Below are 15,590 nucleotides of genomic sequence, written 5' to 3' on the forward strand. Positions count from 1 at the left end.
TTCCCTGTTGCCTTAATGACTGCACACAGGACAGCTAAAGAGCAATGTCACTCAAGCTAGACGGAACAAAGACGAAAGGAGACTGATTTTCAAATACTAAAACGTTTAATGAAGCTTTTTTTTTTTTAAATTTAAAAATCAAAATATTCCATGTTCTTGGGATGGCAGGACTAGCTATCAAACAAACGGGCCTGACCATAGCAACATACACCCCCTCTCCACTCCCACCCCACTTCACCCTCTGAGGTGGGCAGGGTCAGCCCTTGGGACTGAGTGGGCTGCTGAGCTGGGAGCTGTTAAGCTGTGGTCTGCCTCTTCAGCGCAGAGGTGAAAGACAGGTTCTCCCTGGGTCCTGTCTCCCTAGACAGAAGCAAGACTCAGTCCTCCGGTCTGTCTGTATCTCACTCCAATGATACTGTTCACAACACACTCTGATATTAACAGAATCCCCCCACCCCACCCCCATCCCTAAGGGCCTGCTCCCGCTGAAGGATAAGCAGGAACACACTTTCTATGGTGTCCGACCTGACGAGGAAACCCAAGCCACAACCTTTCCTAATGGTCTAACAAGTGTGGCCAGCTACACCTGAATACTAACCTGGGTGTTCCTCCTGGGATGTTAGCCACATTGTAGCAGGTATTACCCCCACAAATGAATTCCTAGGCCCGGGATGAGACCGGGCTGGACGTGAACTTATTTCCTCTACCAAGCTCAGGGGTGAAATCAATGATGTGCTCCCGGAAGAGAGCCTGACTTGGTGAAGTCTGCAACTTCTTTAGCTGGGACTAAAGCATCTGCTAACCATGATCTGCAGGGAGGGTCAGGGGAGGAGGAGGTGAGACAGAGGGGCCCATACTCTAGTCCTCGGGATTCCGGTACTTCTCATCTTCGATACAAACCACTGTCTCTGCCGATGCAATGCCATCTTGGAGCATCTGCTAAGACACAGTGGCCATTTTGTACAAATGCTGGCTAACAAGTTATCAAATTCTGTAAAACATTACCAGTAATTTCACAAATCTTAACCACCCTCCTGTGGAAAGGCAGACTACAGGCCACAGCAAGGGGACAGTTGCTGTGGCTTCCTGTTGGATTTTTCCTCTCCCTCCAAGTACAACCCCTTTTGGAAGCCACCACAGCAATAGCTAGTTAAATGTTTTTTGGTTTTTTATTTATTATTATTACTGTGTGCCCAGACCCACCACAGTGTCACAGGACTACTGTGAAGCTGGCTTTTGCTACCCCCCTTTATGTAGGCTCCAGAGAGTGATCTCACCTAGCCAAGCTTGTGCACAGCACCTTTACCTACTGAGCCAACCCCCACAGACACACCCTCGCGGGGGTGGGGTGGGGGGAATTGTTAAGATAACCTTGTTTCCATCTGTAACAACATGACTGCCCACATCAGCACTGGGGCTAACTACTGCTTATATATGCATAAGGTCTATAAAATTGCTGCAGCAGTACCTCCTGGGACAGTGTTTTATACTGTTACTATTTCCAGAAAGCAATTATTTGTAATGCCCCCCCAAGTTCCATGAAGCTACCCCTTCTTTTTGAGAGAGCCAAAGCAAGAACTACTATGCCGAACCAGAGTTGACCAAAATATCGCAAGAGTATTGTGGAGAGAAGTACCACAACGTGGGGTCCTGAAGACAGGGCTGTTTATTTAGGAACTTCACACTTGTTACAATGCTCACGTGCTTGCCAATCGATCCTTGGCAGTGTGGTTCTTCCCCAAACCTCCTACCCACCGCTAGAGCTGAACCCGGACATTCAAAGGCAGGCTGGCAGACATCTAAGCTCCAGCTCTTGCTGCCAGGCGTCCTGAACACTCTTGCTGCTGTGTGGAGAAGGTGGGGACAGCAGGGCTGGCGCCCAGTAGGGATAAAACAGCCCTTCGGAGAAGCTGCAGTCCATTTACACCAAGCTCTCCACCTCTAAGTCTAAGAGTGTAAAGCAGCTCCATCAGCGCACTTAGGAAGGAAGACTGCCATATGCAAAAGGAAGCTCAGCCTTGGGTCAGTTACTACCAAAACAGTCCGTCGGCAAGCGGGGAAAATCTGTATGCATCACTGTCTCTAGCAGAGCAAGGCAAAGGACGTCTGACTAGGATGCATGTCCTCATGATGAGTCGATACTAGGGTATGTATCTTTTATTGCCTAAGTAGTAACAATAATAAAGTCCAATTCAGAGCTGACAAGGGTCCACTTGTCACTCAACCAGAGAGCCGCCCCACAGAGGTCAAAGTGCTGGTCTGCTGCCTGACTTTCCCAGGAACCCTGAGCGCCAATCACCCCACTCACAGAAATATGAAGTTTTTGAGCCCTGGTGGCAACCTCTGAGCACAGGCCAGGGTCAGCAGTTCCACTGAAGACTCTGTTCTTGGGGATAGCTGTGGCTCCCCAACAGTAAGGCCAAGGGGAGGGGGATTCAAGCGGGGCTGTGTGTGGAAGGGCAGATTTCCTGGTAGTAGCATGGATTAAGGCTAACCCACCACCAGGCTGATGCCTCTTTACCAGCGCATCTTGGCTAGCGTCTGCCCTTGCACTGATCACCAAAGAGAAGTGGTGACCACAGAGGTCAGAGCCAAAGGAACCAGTCTGACTGCACGAAGAAGCAGGCAGTTCTCTCTCCAGCTCACAGCTCTTCCTCCGTGTTTAGAAAATGTGAGTGTAAATTCTAAATCCAGTAAGAGTCTAAAGCCATCGCTTCAACTTTAAGTCACAAGTGGGTCTGGCAAAATGGAAGTTGCCACATTTTTATTTTTCAAGATTCATTTCCACATTTCAAGATTCAAGTCCACATTCACAACCGTCTACAAACACCTTATACCTGCACCCTGGGATACTTGGATACTTACAGTATATTTCAACATGACTAGGACAGCTTTCTCCCCATTTAGTGTGAAGCATAATAAGCCATGCCTGGTTCATCCCTGGTGTGTGCAGCCAGCCTGATGTGGCTTCCCAGGAACATGGCAGGTGCCCACCCCCACCCCCCAGCGTTACAGATGCCAATGCACTTCATTTAGGGAACTCCGTGGGTAACTTTAACTATGAAAGCTAACATAGCGTCCTCCTCACTTCTCTTCCCAAACTGTTCTCACTACACTGCCACCTTCAGACTACACTATCAACATTAAAATCTTAATATACTGGCATAGGTGCTGGGCCTGGAAACTACCTGGTAACTGTTCCCCAGGCAGGTTCCTGCCCTGTAACGTAAACGTGTGTTTTTTTTCACTACCGCTACAACAGTGACAAGGTTAACTATTCTGTAGGTGACTCTGAATGGCTACCGCTTCCTGCCTAGGAACTCCTAGACCTCACTCAGTGTGTGTGTGTGTATGCATGTGAGCATGTATGTGTGCATGTGAGCATGTATGTGTGCATGTGTGTTGTGTCTTTGCCATCTTTCAGCCCACCCTCATGCATGTGCATGAGCATCTGCCTATCTCTTTATTTGAGATGGTGGTCTCTTTAAGTACCTAGTCAAACCTCAAAGTCCCAATCCACCTGCCTCAGCCTCCGGGGCAGCAGCAGGCAAGACACCACCTGCCTGGACTGATAATCAAATCTTTTTAATACCTGAGGCAACTGAGCCCCAGCTGTCTTAAGCAACTTTCTCAACTTCTGATACTCAAAAAATTTTTTCTTCTATTTGTATCATTTTTATGTTTTATTTCTAAGCTTGTCTCTAGGCCAACGGCTTTAGGCTTCTGAACAGTAAAAGTCTGTATTACTAAATTCCACACTGAAAATGGCGAAGAGCTCAGATGAACTAATGCTTTCCCGTAACTTCGAGAACATGTAATGAAATCTCAAGTTCTTCTCAATAGCTCCTTTCTGCCTCAGAAAGTAAGCCACTTCCTGCCCCCAGACCCACTTCCTGTCAGACCAAGGCTGCTTAACAAACACAAAGAGCAGACAAACCAGTCCTGTTTGTACTCATTATGATCAGGGGGAAAAAAATCTGACCTTAGAACCAGAAAGGGACTTTCTGAGCGTTCACATTCAAAAGAGGGCTCGCTCCCTCCGCTTCAAAACCTGGCTGGGAACAGGGAGTGCTGAGCCCTCCCCACTGGCCTGCAGACAGCAGAGTGAGAACAGAAGGACCTGTGGGCAGAGCGACCCAAAGGACCCTTTCTGGACTGCTGAGTCTATGGCAATGCTGCCTAGTGCCCGGCACCTGTAACGTCTCACATGCTTTGTGTGTGCCTGTCTGTAAGTCGGTACCCATTTCTAAACAAGAATTCTCAGAAACCACCCCACACAGGGCAGGGGGGAGAAATAAGCAAAGGATTTTACCTGCTGCTAAGGAGAAGCACGAATAACTTACACACCCCTCTGTCTACCAAGGCAAAGTAAGTTCTCATTCAAGGGCACTTTCTCGTTAGCTAATAATAAGCTAGTAGAGTCTGGATCACATGACATCTGATTTCAGATTCACTAGCTGTATCACACATACTTCAGCTCAGATGCAGCTCACTGAAATACCTGCCTAATTAGACACACAAACTAGAGAGCCCCGTCGTCGTCGAGACAAAAGGTAGGGCAGCCAAGATGGCTACTACACGCTACGCTGGTTTTTAATTCTCGGCTCACAGAACAGAACACAGGACACGAAGGGCCTGTAGACTAAACCCACCTGGAATGTACTATTTTCTTTGTAAATTTAGAAGTCTGTGAAGACTTTCCTTTTCCAACCCAGTGGAGGAGGGGCTGGGAAACAATGGAAGTGTCAGATCGCCCCGATTTCTTTGCTAACCTGTTGTTCTAGGGACTGGACCATAAAGGCAACCACACTGAATCCAGTGTGATTTCTGAGACAAATCTGCCCTAGCTAAGACCACAGGAGCAGGAATATTTTGCAGTGAAAAGAATATTTTTCCTATAAGAGGCTTAGATAGGGGTTATTTGAATGTATGCCTATGAAGTCTTTTCTTTAGCCTTTAAGCAATTACAGCCAGTCTCCCAACAGCTTTACTTTTCTTTAAAAAAAAAAAATCCACTGTAAATTGGTATGTTTGTAAAATCTGCTTGAATAAGCAGACTTCAAAAAAAAGTTTCTATTTTTAAAACTTCTCTGTTTTTGAAGTTATATTAGGTTAAACCAAACTCTTCAATTTGCATGTTGTCACAACCAAATACCACAAAGGGGTTATGTACACAAGCACTTGACTGGGGGGGTAAGAACACGGGGTTGTACACTTTTCAGCCCTTGTTACCAATGACCACCACCACCACCCACCCCCACCTCCCTCCCCACCCCGCCTGTCCCGTCTCCAGCACCAGGACACCACCTTCTCCACTCAGCCATACCTCATAGCTGAAGATGTTCATTTTCAAGTCTGACAAAGCTGTTGTTAGTAAGGACACTGTCCTGGGCCACAACACCCCACTCCCACCCCAAATCTAGAAACTACAGACTAACAGCAGTGGGATCGCTGGGAACCTACAGTTCGTGGGTTCCCATGTCAACTGCAATTTGTGATGAGAGATCGCCTTAAAAATGTGTGTGTTGAGGGGAGGGTGAAGGCCCAGGTGCCATGACATTAGTTATTCATTTGATCAGCACACACAGGTCAAGACTTCATGGAGAACCTCTCAGCATACTGAGTCTCCGGCCAGGCACAGGCTCCCCAAATCAGGGGCATCACCTTGCTTGGATTTCCAACTGGAAGAAGGGGCACACATTTTGTGAGGAAATGAAGTGAGGAATTCTCACCTTTTCTGCACTTGTAATAAGCTTTGTGTGCAGGGGTGTGTGAGTGTGCGTGTGCGCGCGCACACACACACTCAGGCTTGGCAGCCAGCTCCATGACCTACTGAGCCATCTTGCCTCCCTTCCTATAGCAAACTGTAAAGATGTAAACTCTCCTATAGACAACGAAACAGTCATAACAAATAGAAGGAAAGATACAGTGAGACTCCACATGCACTTCCTTCCTATTGTGACACCAGACTCCCTAGAATGCTCACCCACGGGGAAGGACCAAGGGAGGATGAGTCTTGTATATTTTAAGGATCTCCAATCCCGTCCACCCATCCATTTCAGCCTGCAGCCCCACGGGTCCTTTTATGGTTGGTCTGTCCAAATCCAACTCATATTTTGCTGCCCTGCTTCTCACTACTTCCACACTGTCCTCTCCAGCCAGCTTCTTAGGAAGAGGCCCAGTTGTCCCAACACTACCTCCCTGGCTAAGGCCTACTGAGGAGGCTCACGCAAACAGCAATGCTCTGTGTATGCCAGTACCGCAGCATCTCAATGAGAACACTAACAGCAACGGGCTATAAGGGCAGATCCCACTCTAAGTGGTGCTGACCATGCCATCTCCAGACCGGTGTTCCCTTCAGGAGCACAGAGACCAAAGCTGGATCCTCTGACAAGACACACTGAAGAGAAACCTACAGAGCCACCATGGAGACGTAGGCAAACATTTCTCAGCCAGTCTCTCTGACCCACAGCACCTGAGAAATGACAGCTGTGTCTCAGGGGACCCAGAAGATGTTGGTGTATACCCACCACCAAATCTATGTGGAAACAAAGTTTTAGAGGAATGTCCTTCAAGACAGTGTTCTGTACAGGCTCACTGACAACAGAAGTGACTTACAAGAACAACCCATCACATCTTGCCCACTCTGGTCACTTCAGTCAACAAAAATGGAATAAATGAATAAAAGGTAACTCCAGCTGTTCAGCCGTGACAAAGCTGAACACACCCCTCGACCCCCATCATGTGCCAACCCTCCTTGAGAACAGCTAGGTCTTACCCTAGGGAGGGGCAGAGGGACCACTGCTCCCCGAGGCCTCTTGGCACAAAGGCTATCTATCTCAGGCCTATGCTAACTTTCCTCGGCCTTTGGCCACTAAGGGAGGGTGGGGCACGTTCAGGAAAGGCTAGAACGCACATCAGATGGAAACTGGTCAGCCGTGATGTGTGACTGTGTCAAGGTTAGGAAGGCAACAGTGATCCAGCCTCGTAGAAGGCCATTGATTGTTAGCCGGTGCACTCCCAGGACCTGAAACCCCGGGTCCAGTAGACAAACACTGTGTGCTGGGGGTGTGTGAGCAGTACTGACCAGGGGAGCAAAAGAGCAAAAGCAAACTGGATCTGCTGCCTGGCTCAGTGGGCTGGCTAAGTCAGAGGGAAAGGATGAGCACCATGGGACAGGGGCACTTGCAATTATCAGAGAACTCTGTAGTTGCAAGTAGAACAAGGCCGAGTACGTGAAACACACACACACACACGCACACGCACACGCACACACGCACACGCACACGCACACGCACGCGCACGCACACGCACACACGCACGCACACGCACACGCACACGCACACGCACCCCTATCTCCTCAGCTGTGTAAGTTGGCAGGTAGGTTCTTGTTTACAGGCACAGAGGAAGTGAAAGCACCCAGTGAGAGGCAAGCTGGTACCGACTCTACCATTCCCTAACAGTCAATAATGCAAGAATGTAAAGGTCTTTTTGCAAGCAGATGCTTCTGTTTGTTTTTAAACCGTCTGACCTCTCACTGGACAGCCAGCAAAGGCATAAACAAACAGGTATCAAACATCAGGACACGCAGAGCTAAGGCCTGTGAAACACAATGAGGAAGAAGACAAGGGGTCAGACTCGCTCCAGCTGGCTTTCATTTTTTAAGTTTTCAAGGATAAAAAAGCAACTCATTTATAGACATTCTCTTCCCAACTCAAATATCAGGTACAAATTGCTCTCGGCATGTGCCAAAAACCTGTCATTAGACAACCGTTGAGGAGGTGACACAGGATACGGGCACTGTCCCCCGTCACGAACACCAGCCCCAACCCTGCCTGCACTCCGTGACAGTTGTCCCAGCAGGGGTCTGTGCTCAGGACATCCCACGATGCACTGGGAATCTACTGACCAAAAAAAACAATTCTTTGTTTTAGGAGAACAGTTTTATGAAAACCAGAAGCAAAAGGAGCGTTCCTGCTTCCAAATATTGGCCTAGTCATAAAACACACACAAGGTCTAACAAAAAGCTCAGCAATAGTCACCTTTATCCTGGAAGCAAGGATAAAGGCCTTTCTCTGTAAAGGCCCAGAGGGTAAATACCTCAGGCTTTGAGGGCCTTATTTGGTGTCCACACATATAGCTTCAGAAACCTAAACACATTCTCAGCTGGGATACCTTAGAAAAAACCACTGGCTTCTACGTGATAGTTCACCTGTGCCTTCTTTAAATGAAAACAGAGACCTCCACCATTTACTTACTGTGACGAGTACCCCCCCCCCCCCCAGCAAGGCTGGATGACTTTCTCTCGGGCAAAAGGAAGGAAAAGCAACAAACAGGAGTTCACAAAAAGCTAGACCAAAATCTGCTGTGCCTGTGCTGACCTGTGTGGTCCCACTCAGTGACACCAGTCTGCCCCTTACTGCCTGTGCTGACCTGTGTGGTCCCACTCAGTGACACCAGTCTGCCCCTTACTGCCTGTGCTGACCTGTGTGGTCCCACTCAGTGACACCTGTCTGCCCCTTACTGCCTGTGCTGACCTGTGTGGTCCCACTCAGTGACACCAGTCTGCCCCTTACTGCCTGTGCTGACCTGTGTGGTCCCACTCAGTGACACCTGTCTGCCCCTTACTGCCTGTGCTGACCTGTGTGGTCCCACTCAGTAACACCAGCCTGCCCCTTACTGCCTGTGCTGACCTGTGTGGTCCCACTCAGTGACATCAGTCTGCCCCTTACTGCCTGTGCTGACCTGTGTGGTCCCACTCAGTGACACCTGTCTGCCCCTTACTTCCATCAGAGAAAGTGGAGTTGAAGTTAGGATTTTTGTTTTGTTTTGTTTTGTTTTGGCTTTAAAGTTTGTTCTCTCAAATACATTTAACTAAAAGGGTAATATGTTCATGAAGTTTTCCTTTCCTTTCAAACAACATTACCATATATCTATAGCACATAAAAGGACCTTACTGAACTTAAAAAAAGAAAAGAAAAAATGGAACCAGCCTGAGGCCAGAAATGCTCTCAGCCCTCAACCCGGATCCCTTATTTGGCCCCTTAGCAACTGGCCAACAGTGGGGGGGGCCGGGGGCCCTGGCCTCACTTGCTCCTGGTCACTCTCCTGCCTCACTATGTATGACCCTTGCCCACACTCACCTTCTCCATTAGAACTTCTCCCGGGCAAAGCCCCTGTACCAGGCCCACAGTGGTACCCGACAACTCACCACACACAGGAAACCGAATTCCCAGGGGATTCTGATAACAGGAGATGTGAGAGACAGGGGGTCGTTTTTTCACTGAACATTTCCTGCGGCTCTTTCCCTGTGACGTCGTGGACAAGCTTGACCGAGAACTCCACTTCTCACTGGCAGTCTACACCCAGAAGTGCACCCAAGAGTCACAAAGCTTATGGTGTGTGAGATTAGCTGTCTGAACTTCGCAGATACAAGTCTTGCCTCACTGTATCCTCAGTAGATCTCTTGCACTTAAATCCTTTTTACTCAAGATGACAAACGGAGTCCTGTGGATGCTAAACGTCTTGTCTAAGAGCAAGCAGTATAGTTGAGATTTTTGTGGTTCTCTGTACTTTATTAGAAAATAATGCACATTAGCCATCTGTTGTCAAAAGTTTCTAAGTCACAGGGTAACAGAATGGTTTGGTTTGGTCCTTTAACTTTCTTTTATATGTATGAGCCTGCATATCATGTAGTACCCGAGGGGTCCAGAAGAGGCTGTCACATTTCCTGCCGTGTGGGTGCTGGGAACCAAGCCCAGGTCCTCTGCAAGAGCAGCAAGTGCTCTTCACCACTGAGCCATCTCTCCAACCCTACTGTTTGGTAATTTATAAAACTCTTGGGCTGGGGATATAGCTCAGTTGGTAGAGTGCTTGCCTAGTGTGCACAGAGCGCTGTTGGGTTTGATCTCAGCACAGCATACACTGGGTGTGATAGCACAAACCTGAAACCCCAGTCAGTACCTGGAGTTGGAGGTAGGTCATCCTCAGCTACAAAGTGAGTTCTTGGAGGCCTGGGCTGCAAGAGAACTCTCCACTGACATCTAAAATTCCATCTTTACTCCGAAGCCAACAGCTACGGCAGGCAAGCATGTTAGGAAAGATGACAAGATAGATCTCTGGGCTCTCCCACAAGCATTTCATATTTCAACAGTGATAGCGCAAATTAAAAACCAATTAAGAATCAATGGGAAGTCCATGTGTAGTTAATGTTGAAAAGAAAGAAAACTCAGGATGTTTTCCCGATGTTTGAAAGCAGACTGTGAAATTTAGCTGTTTCATACAGGAGAATGGACTCATCCAATGACTAAGGAGACCCAGCACACTGAGCCACGCCAGGGATCGCCAATGGGTCAGAGTCACAAAAGTTTCGATCTCAAAAATTAAGAATTACAACTCACTAGGTGGTGCTGTTTTCTTCTCCCTGGCTAGAAACGTGAATCAAGTTGGTCTACATTTTGTTAAGAAATCACAATGTGATCGTTTATGACAGCAACTGACAGAGGCCAATGTGGAAGGAATAAGGAGAGAAAGGGACAGCCTCACAGGGATAAGGGCTCTCCCCTACCCCAAAAGCAGCTCTGCTCCTGGACCCCATGCAGAGAGACTCCAAGTCATTGGTGGCACCCTGCATCAGAGCTGGACGAATCAGAGCCAGCTAGCATCGTCGTTCTGGAGTTAGAGACCCATCCATCCTACTAAACCCCTTTCCCACCTCAGTCACGAGCCAGAGTCCAAAATGGCAACATAAGGTCGAGGTCAGACTTTAAAAAAATAAAACTTTTTTTTTTCAACTTTATTAACACATACAAAAGCCAGTTCTCAAATGTCCAATCACTGGTTCTTTCCCAGCACACATTCATCTGTGTAAGTCAGAACCGCCTGACCCAGCCCTTGTGGTCCTGTGTATCCAAAGCTACCAACAATGCTTTCCACTTTTTTCTCCCCTGGTCCAGGCTGCCACACTCTCTTATGCCACTCACCATGCGGCTCCTTCCAGAAGGTCAAAACCTGAGTCAAGATTAAAATGCCACAGTATGGCTGACAAGGCACAGCAACCAGGCTCCAAGTGGAACCCTAATTCCTCCCACTTCCGGGCCAGGGTGCTTACCCCCCATTACCCCTCTGCTCCTCACTGCTCAGCACTCCTTCCCACAACTGCCAGAGTCACGGCTCAGCATTTCCTGTGATTACTCCCTGCCCTGAAACCAGACTATGAATCCCAATAACAGGGGTTACGTCTGTGTCTGCCATCCAGCGCCTCAACACCTCACAGGAACTTAGCAAACGTCTGTTGAACTCCTCCTGGATGAGCTATAAATATTCATCATGCCTTATTGTGTGATGACGGCAGATCAGTAACCCTAGCCAGCATTTCTCACTGCCCCATGCCAAAACCCTAGCTACCTAACTCACCATCTGTCCTGGGTGAAAGGGATGGGGGTCGGCAGCAACATGTCCATGTGCTCTTCTCAATGAAAGGGTGTGTGCATGCATGCACGTGTACACTTAAAGCCTGTCGGTCTATTCATGAGAAAGCTGTCCCTGTTAAAATATCAAGTGAAAAGTAATATTCCCAACGAGGTAAGGTTGTCTCAGAAATTATCCTGGAGCATGCATGAAGTTCAGTTCTTAGCAGGGCAAAACAGAAAGTTTTACTTCACAGTAGATATTCAAACACACTTTCGAGGTCTCACAAAGGGTAACCTTTCTCCATTAGAAAGGTCCATACCACCACTTGGGACTCGAGCCTGGTAAAGGCATCTTGGTGCCGCTGAGAGGCAGTTCCCCTTGAAGCTCTGAGATATCTGAGATGGTGGCTTGAAAGGCAACACCCTTTTCTGAGACTAGCCTGCAGCTTCCCACCAGACCAGGATAGCAGGTTGGGGAGAACAGAGAGAAGGGAGGGAAAGAGAGGAGCTCCCGGGCCACCTTGCCTGAAAAGACCGTGACAACTGCTTCCTGAACCGGATCCTCAGGCCAACCCCACCCGGGTCTCCAAGGAGACCACACAGCATCCAGTCCTGACACCAGGCGAGCAGAGGCCCAGGTGGACTCCAGAGCACCGGACTGCCTTCCTTAGAAGCCCACCAGTCCTACCAGATGGAGCTCCCAAGTGACCATGGAAAATCCAAGAGCAGACAACAGGACACAGCTGTCCTTCCTTGAGTACCAGCCCCCTCCCCAAAGCCTTCCAAGCAGGATTCAGGCAAAATTTAGTCCTCTCCAGGGGATCACGGGTTTCCCCCACACCTCACCCCACCCAGAGGCTGTCCTCTCTGCTGCACTTTACAGAGGAATCTTTCCCTCTTTGAAAACACGGTATGGGAGCGCTGAGCTCTGCGCCTCGGTTGGAGAACCAGACCGTGGATCTCCATAGGAAAAGGACCATGTTGACCTCTGTGCCAGGCACCCTGCTTGCTGAGTGAATAAACAAACATACAACCTTTTCATAAGCAGGGTCTTACTTTCGTGTCACGTGCACTGTTTTGTGAACAAAGCTGGCTCAGTCTGGAGAAGAACTCAACACCATGTGGAAGGTCAACACCCACTATTTAGATGTGTCTGCCTGCTGTGGACTTCAGTCGCCTCTTAGAGCAGTAAAGTGTCCAGTCTCACTGAAGCCACCCAAGGAAAAGCTCCTTTTAGGCTTACATACAATCAATAACCTTTTGTTTAAAGGACATACCTACAGTTTGTTGGTGGATGCTTCATTTAACATTTACCCAGGCAGGAAATAAACAAACCCCACCCCCGTCACAATAAACTAAACTAACAAACCCGGTTTCTCATTAACAGCCTTAGAGATGGCCACTAGGCTATTCCCAGGGCTCAATCAACAGTCCATCTCAACCATCCTCCTCTAGCTGCAGGGACTGGAAGGGATTTCCTTCAGCAAGCATGCACCTTGCACCTGGAAGGAACCCTCTCAGCAGTCTGGAAATTGTTAACTCTAGCTATTGTGGAACAGAGACTTCAAAAAGTTATTCTGTTACTGAAGCTGATCAACTCTCTACTTCTGAAGAAGTAGAGGTTCTTACCACAGAAGACCTTTAAACCAGGACAAGAATTGAAACATACCAGCCATTTAAACGAGAGGGACAAAGAGAGAGAACCTTAAAAATGAGGCAGTTTTGACACAGTGCAGTGTCTGGAATTATGAACACTTTATCTTAATGGAAACGAGACAGGACAAATAACAAGATTCCATCCACAATAAGGTCCCTAGAATACTCAGTTCACAGAGGTAGAATAGTACAGTGATTGCCAGGGTCTTGGGAAAGGGACACTGTTGCAGTGTACAATAGTGAGTGACACTGGGAAAGTGGACGATGGTGATGGTTGATTAACAATATATTTAATGCCACTCACCTACACATTTAAAACTAGTTATAAAGATAAATTATATGCTATGTATATCTTATAATTAAGAAAATAAAAAGAAGAAAAGAGAAATTACAGTTTGTAAAGAGAGAAGAAAAAGGAGTAACTGGGAACAAGCTCCTGGCTTTTTTTTCTTTTCTTTTCTGGGCACTATCTTTGTATGTTTTAATGAAATCAAGAAAACCACACCCGGAACTAATGTACTGACCACCCCCCAGCATCCGCACGGCGCGTGAACAAGACATCCTGGGCCAGTTTTATACCACAGGCACTGTAGAGTGCGGATGAGTCACTTTTGAGTTCGAAATGCATTTTGCGTAGGGTCAAAATACTCTCTCAAGAATAACTCAGACCAAAAACTACATTGATGTCTGGATCTATCATTTTAAGAGTAATAAGATGTCTAGGGAAGAACCACCTTTCAGAGAACATAAAATGTAAAAGTAGGAAAAACAGAGAAGCCCTAGAGGCCTGGAATAAATTCCTCATATCTTTGTGGTTTTTATTAATGTTGATTATTTTCTTCATCTCAACTTAAAACACAAAGATATAAAACTCTCCCTCTATCCAGTCACCAGGGCCCCCGTGTGAAAGGCAGGTAGACTATATTACACTGAGGACCCACCAGCAATCTCAACACAATCAGATTCAAGAACCGAGAGGCGAGCACGCAGCACGTTCATTAGCCCAAGTTCACGACCAGGGCCCAGTGAACCTCCTTATCAAGCCTCTGGGACTGCCTCATCTGCAATTCAGGTCCATGGCTAACCCTCCCCGAGATAGGGATCCTGCTGCAACCAGCAAAAACCCTGCTTAGCCCGGCCGCGCCTCTCCAGAAAGGGCTGAGACCAGGCTACCCCAGGCACAGAGCCTCCCTTCTCTCAAATGCCCTTCAAATCGCCCAGGAAGGTGTGGGTTGCAAGTGGTTTCGGTCGCTCGAAGGAACTGGGCGGGCAGGTGTAGGTCGTAAGAAGCCACCCAGTCTCCGCGCGATCTGCACTAATTAAGAAACTTCCAAGTTGCATTAGCAGACACTTTTCAAGCAGTCAGAAGACCTAGGAGGAGGGTGGGGGGAGCCAGCGACCCAATTGCACCAGCAAAGGGGACTAAAGAGTGCCACGAAGGCGTCAACAGGTACTGAGAGGGCAGCCGGCGCCCTTCACCAGAAAAAAAAAAAAAAACTGCCTAGTAGCAGCCCCTGCAAGGTGACTCCCCGGGGAAAGCCAGCCTGGCGCACGCCCCCCGCTCCTCAACAGCGACGACTTACTGGCTTGGGCATTTTGGCTGGCTGGTGGCTGCGTGGGTCCTCGGGAAAGTGGGCTGTGCAGCGGCAGCTGAGACGCGTCCGGAGCTAGCAGGCGGAGGGAAGCCCTGAGCGCGCCCCGCAGCCCCGAGCTTAAGAACCGGCCGGGCGGCGCCGGGTGAGTCACCGCCCAGGCCGGCGCGGGGCGGGCCGAGGCGGGGCGCGGGGGCGCGCGAGGAGCGGGGCCGAGCACCGGAGAGTTTCACTTCGTGTAGCAACCGTTGCCCCAGAGCTGAAACCGCAACCGCGGGACTTTTTTTTTTTTTTTGAGAAACACTTTTTTCCCCCCTTTTTTTCCATCACAAACTGGGAGCGGCCGGGAGGGGGCGTGCCCACGCGGCCCGCGCTGCGCCTTGGCTTCGGGAAGGAACCTCCCCACCCCCGCCCCGGGACAGAGGGTCGGACAGTGGCTGGAGCTCCACTCTTTCCCCTCGGCCCCCACGCGTGGGGACCCCATATCCGTGCACGGGGGGGGGGGTCCCTCCGTCCCCTGCCCCTCCGCGGAGCGCACGTGGCGGTGCACCGAGCGGGGCGGGGTCCCGGGGCCGCGCCCCTTCTCCTGGGCAGGCTCGCACGACCCGCGAGGTGCGCCCGCCAAGATGGCCGCGGCCCGGCGGGCTCGGGACTGGACCGGACCGGACGGGACGGCACGGGACCCGGGCCCTCCCTCCGCGCGCCCCCGGCTCACGACTCCGCCGAGCCGGGCGCAGCGGGCGAGCGCGGAGAGGAAGGTGCTGGTGCTCCACGCCGTCCTGAGCCGAGTCGAGCAAGTGCAACTCCACGTGGTGGGGGCGGCGGCCACCAGGCCGTTCGTGGGTGGGGCTGCCGGGGTCTCACTCCGGTCACGGCCCCGGGTCTCCGTGCACGTGGCCTGCGCAGCCTCCGAGACGGAGCCGCGCGTGGA

At 49.6% G+C, this 15,590-nt stretch overlaps 1 protein-coding gene across 1 annotated transcript in view; it reads right to left on the minus strand.

Moving 5' to 3' along the window:
- The window catches only part of Ezr (ezrin), a 44,167-nt gene extending 29,353 nt beyond the window's left edge, over window positions 1-14,814 (minus strand). The window contains exon 1 of the mRNA XM_036169137.1: window positions 14,651-14,814. Within this exon, the coding sequence (XP_036025030.1) occupies window positions 14,651-14,662 (12 nt within the window). The 5' untranslated portion in view covers window positions 14,663-14,814. The remainder of the gene's footprint in view (window positions 1-14,650) is intronic.
- Window positions 14,815-15,590: the final 776 nt, after the last annotated feature.

Source organism: Onychomys torridus, chromosome 19, assembly GCF_903995425.1.
Source record: "Onychomys torridus chromosome 19, mOncTor1.1, whole genome shotgun sequence".
Lineage (NCBI taxonomy): Eukaryota > Metazoa > Chordata > Mammalia > Rodentia > Cricetidae > Onychomys > Onychomys torridus.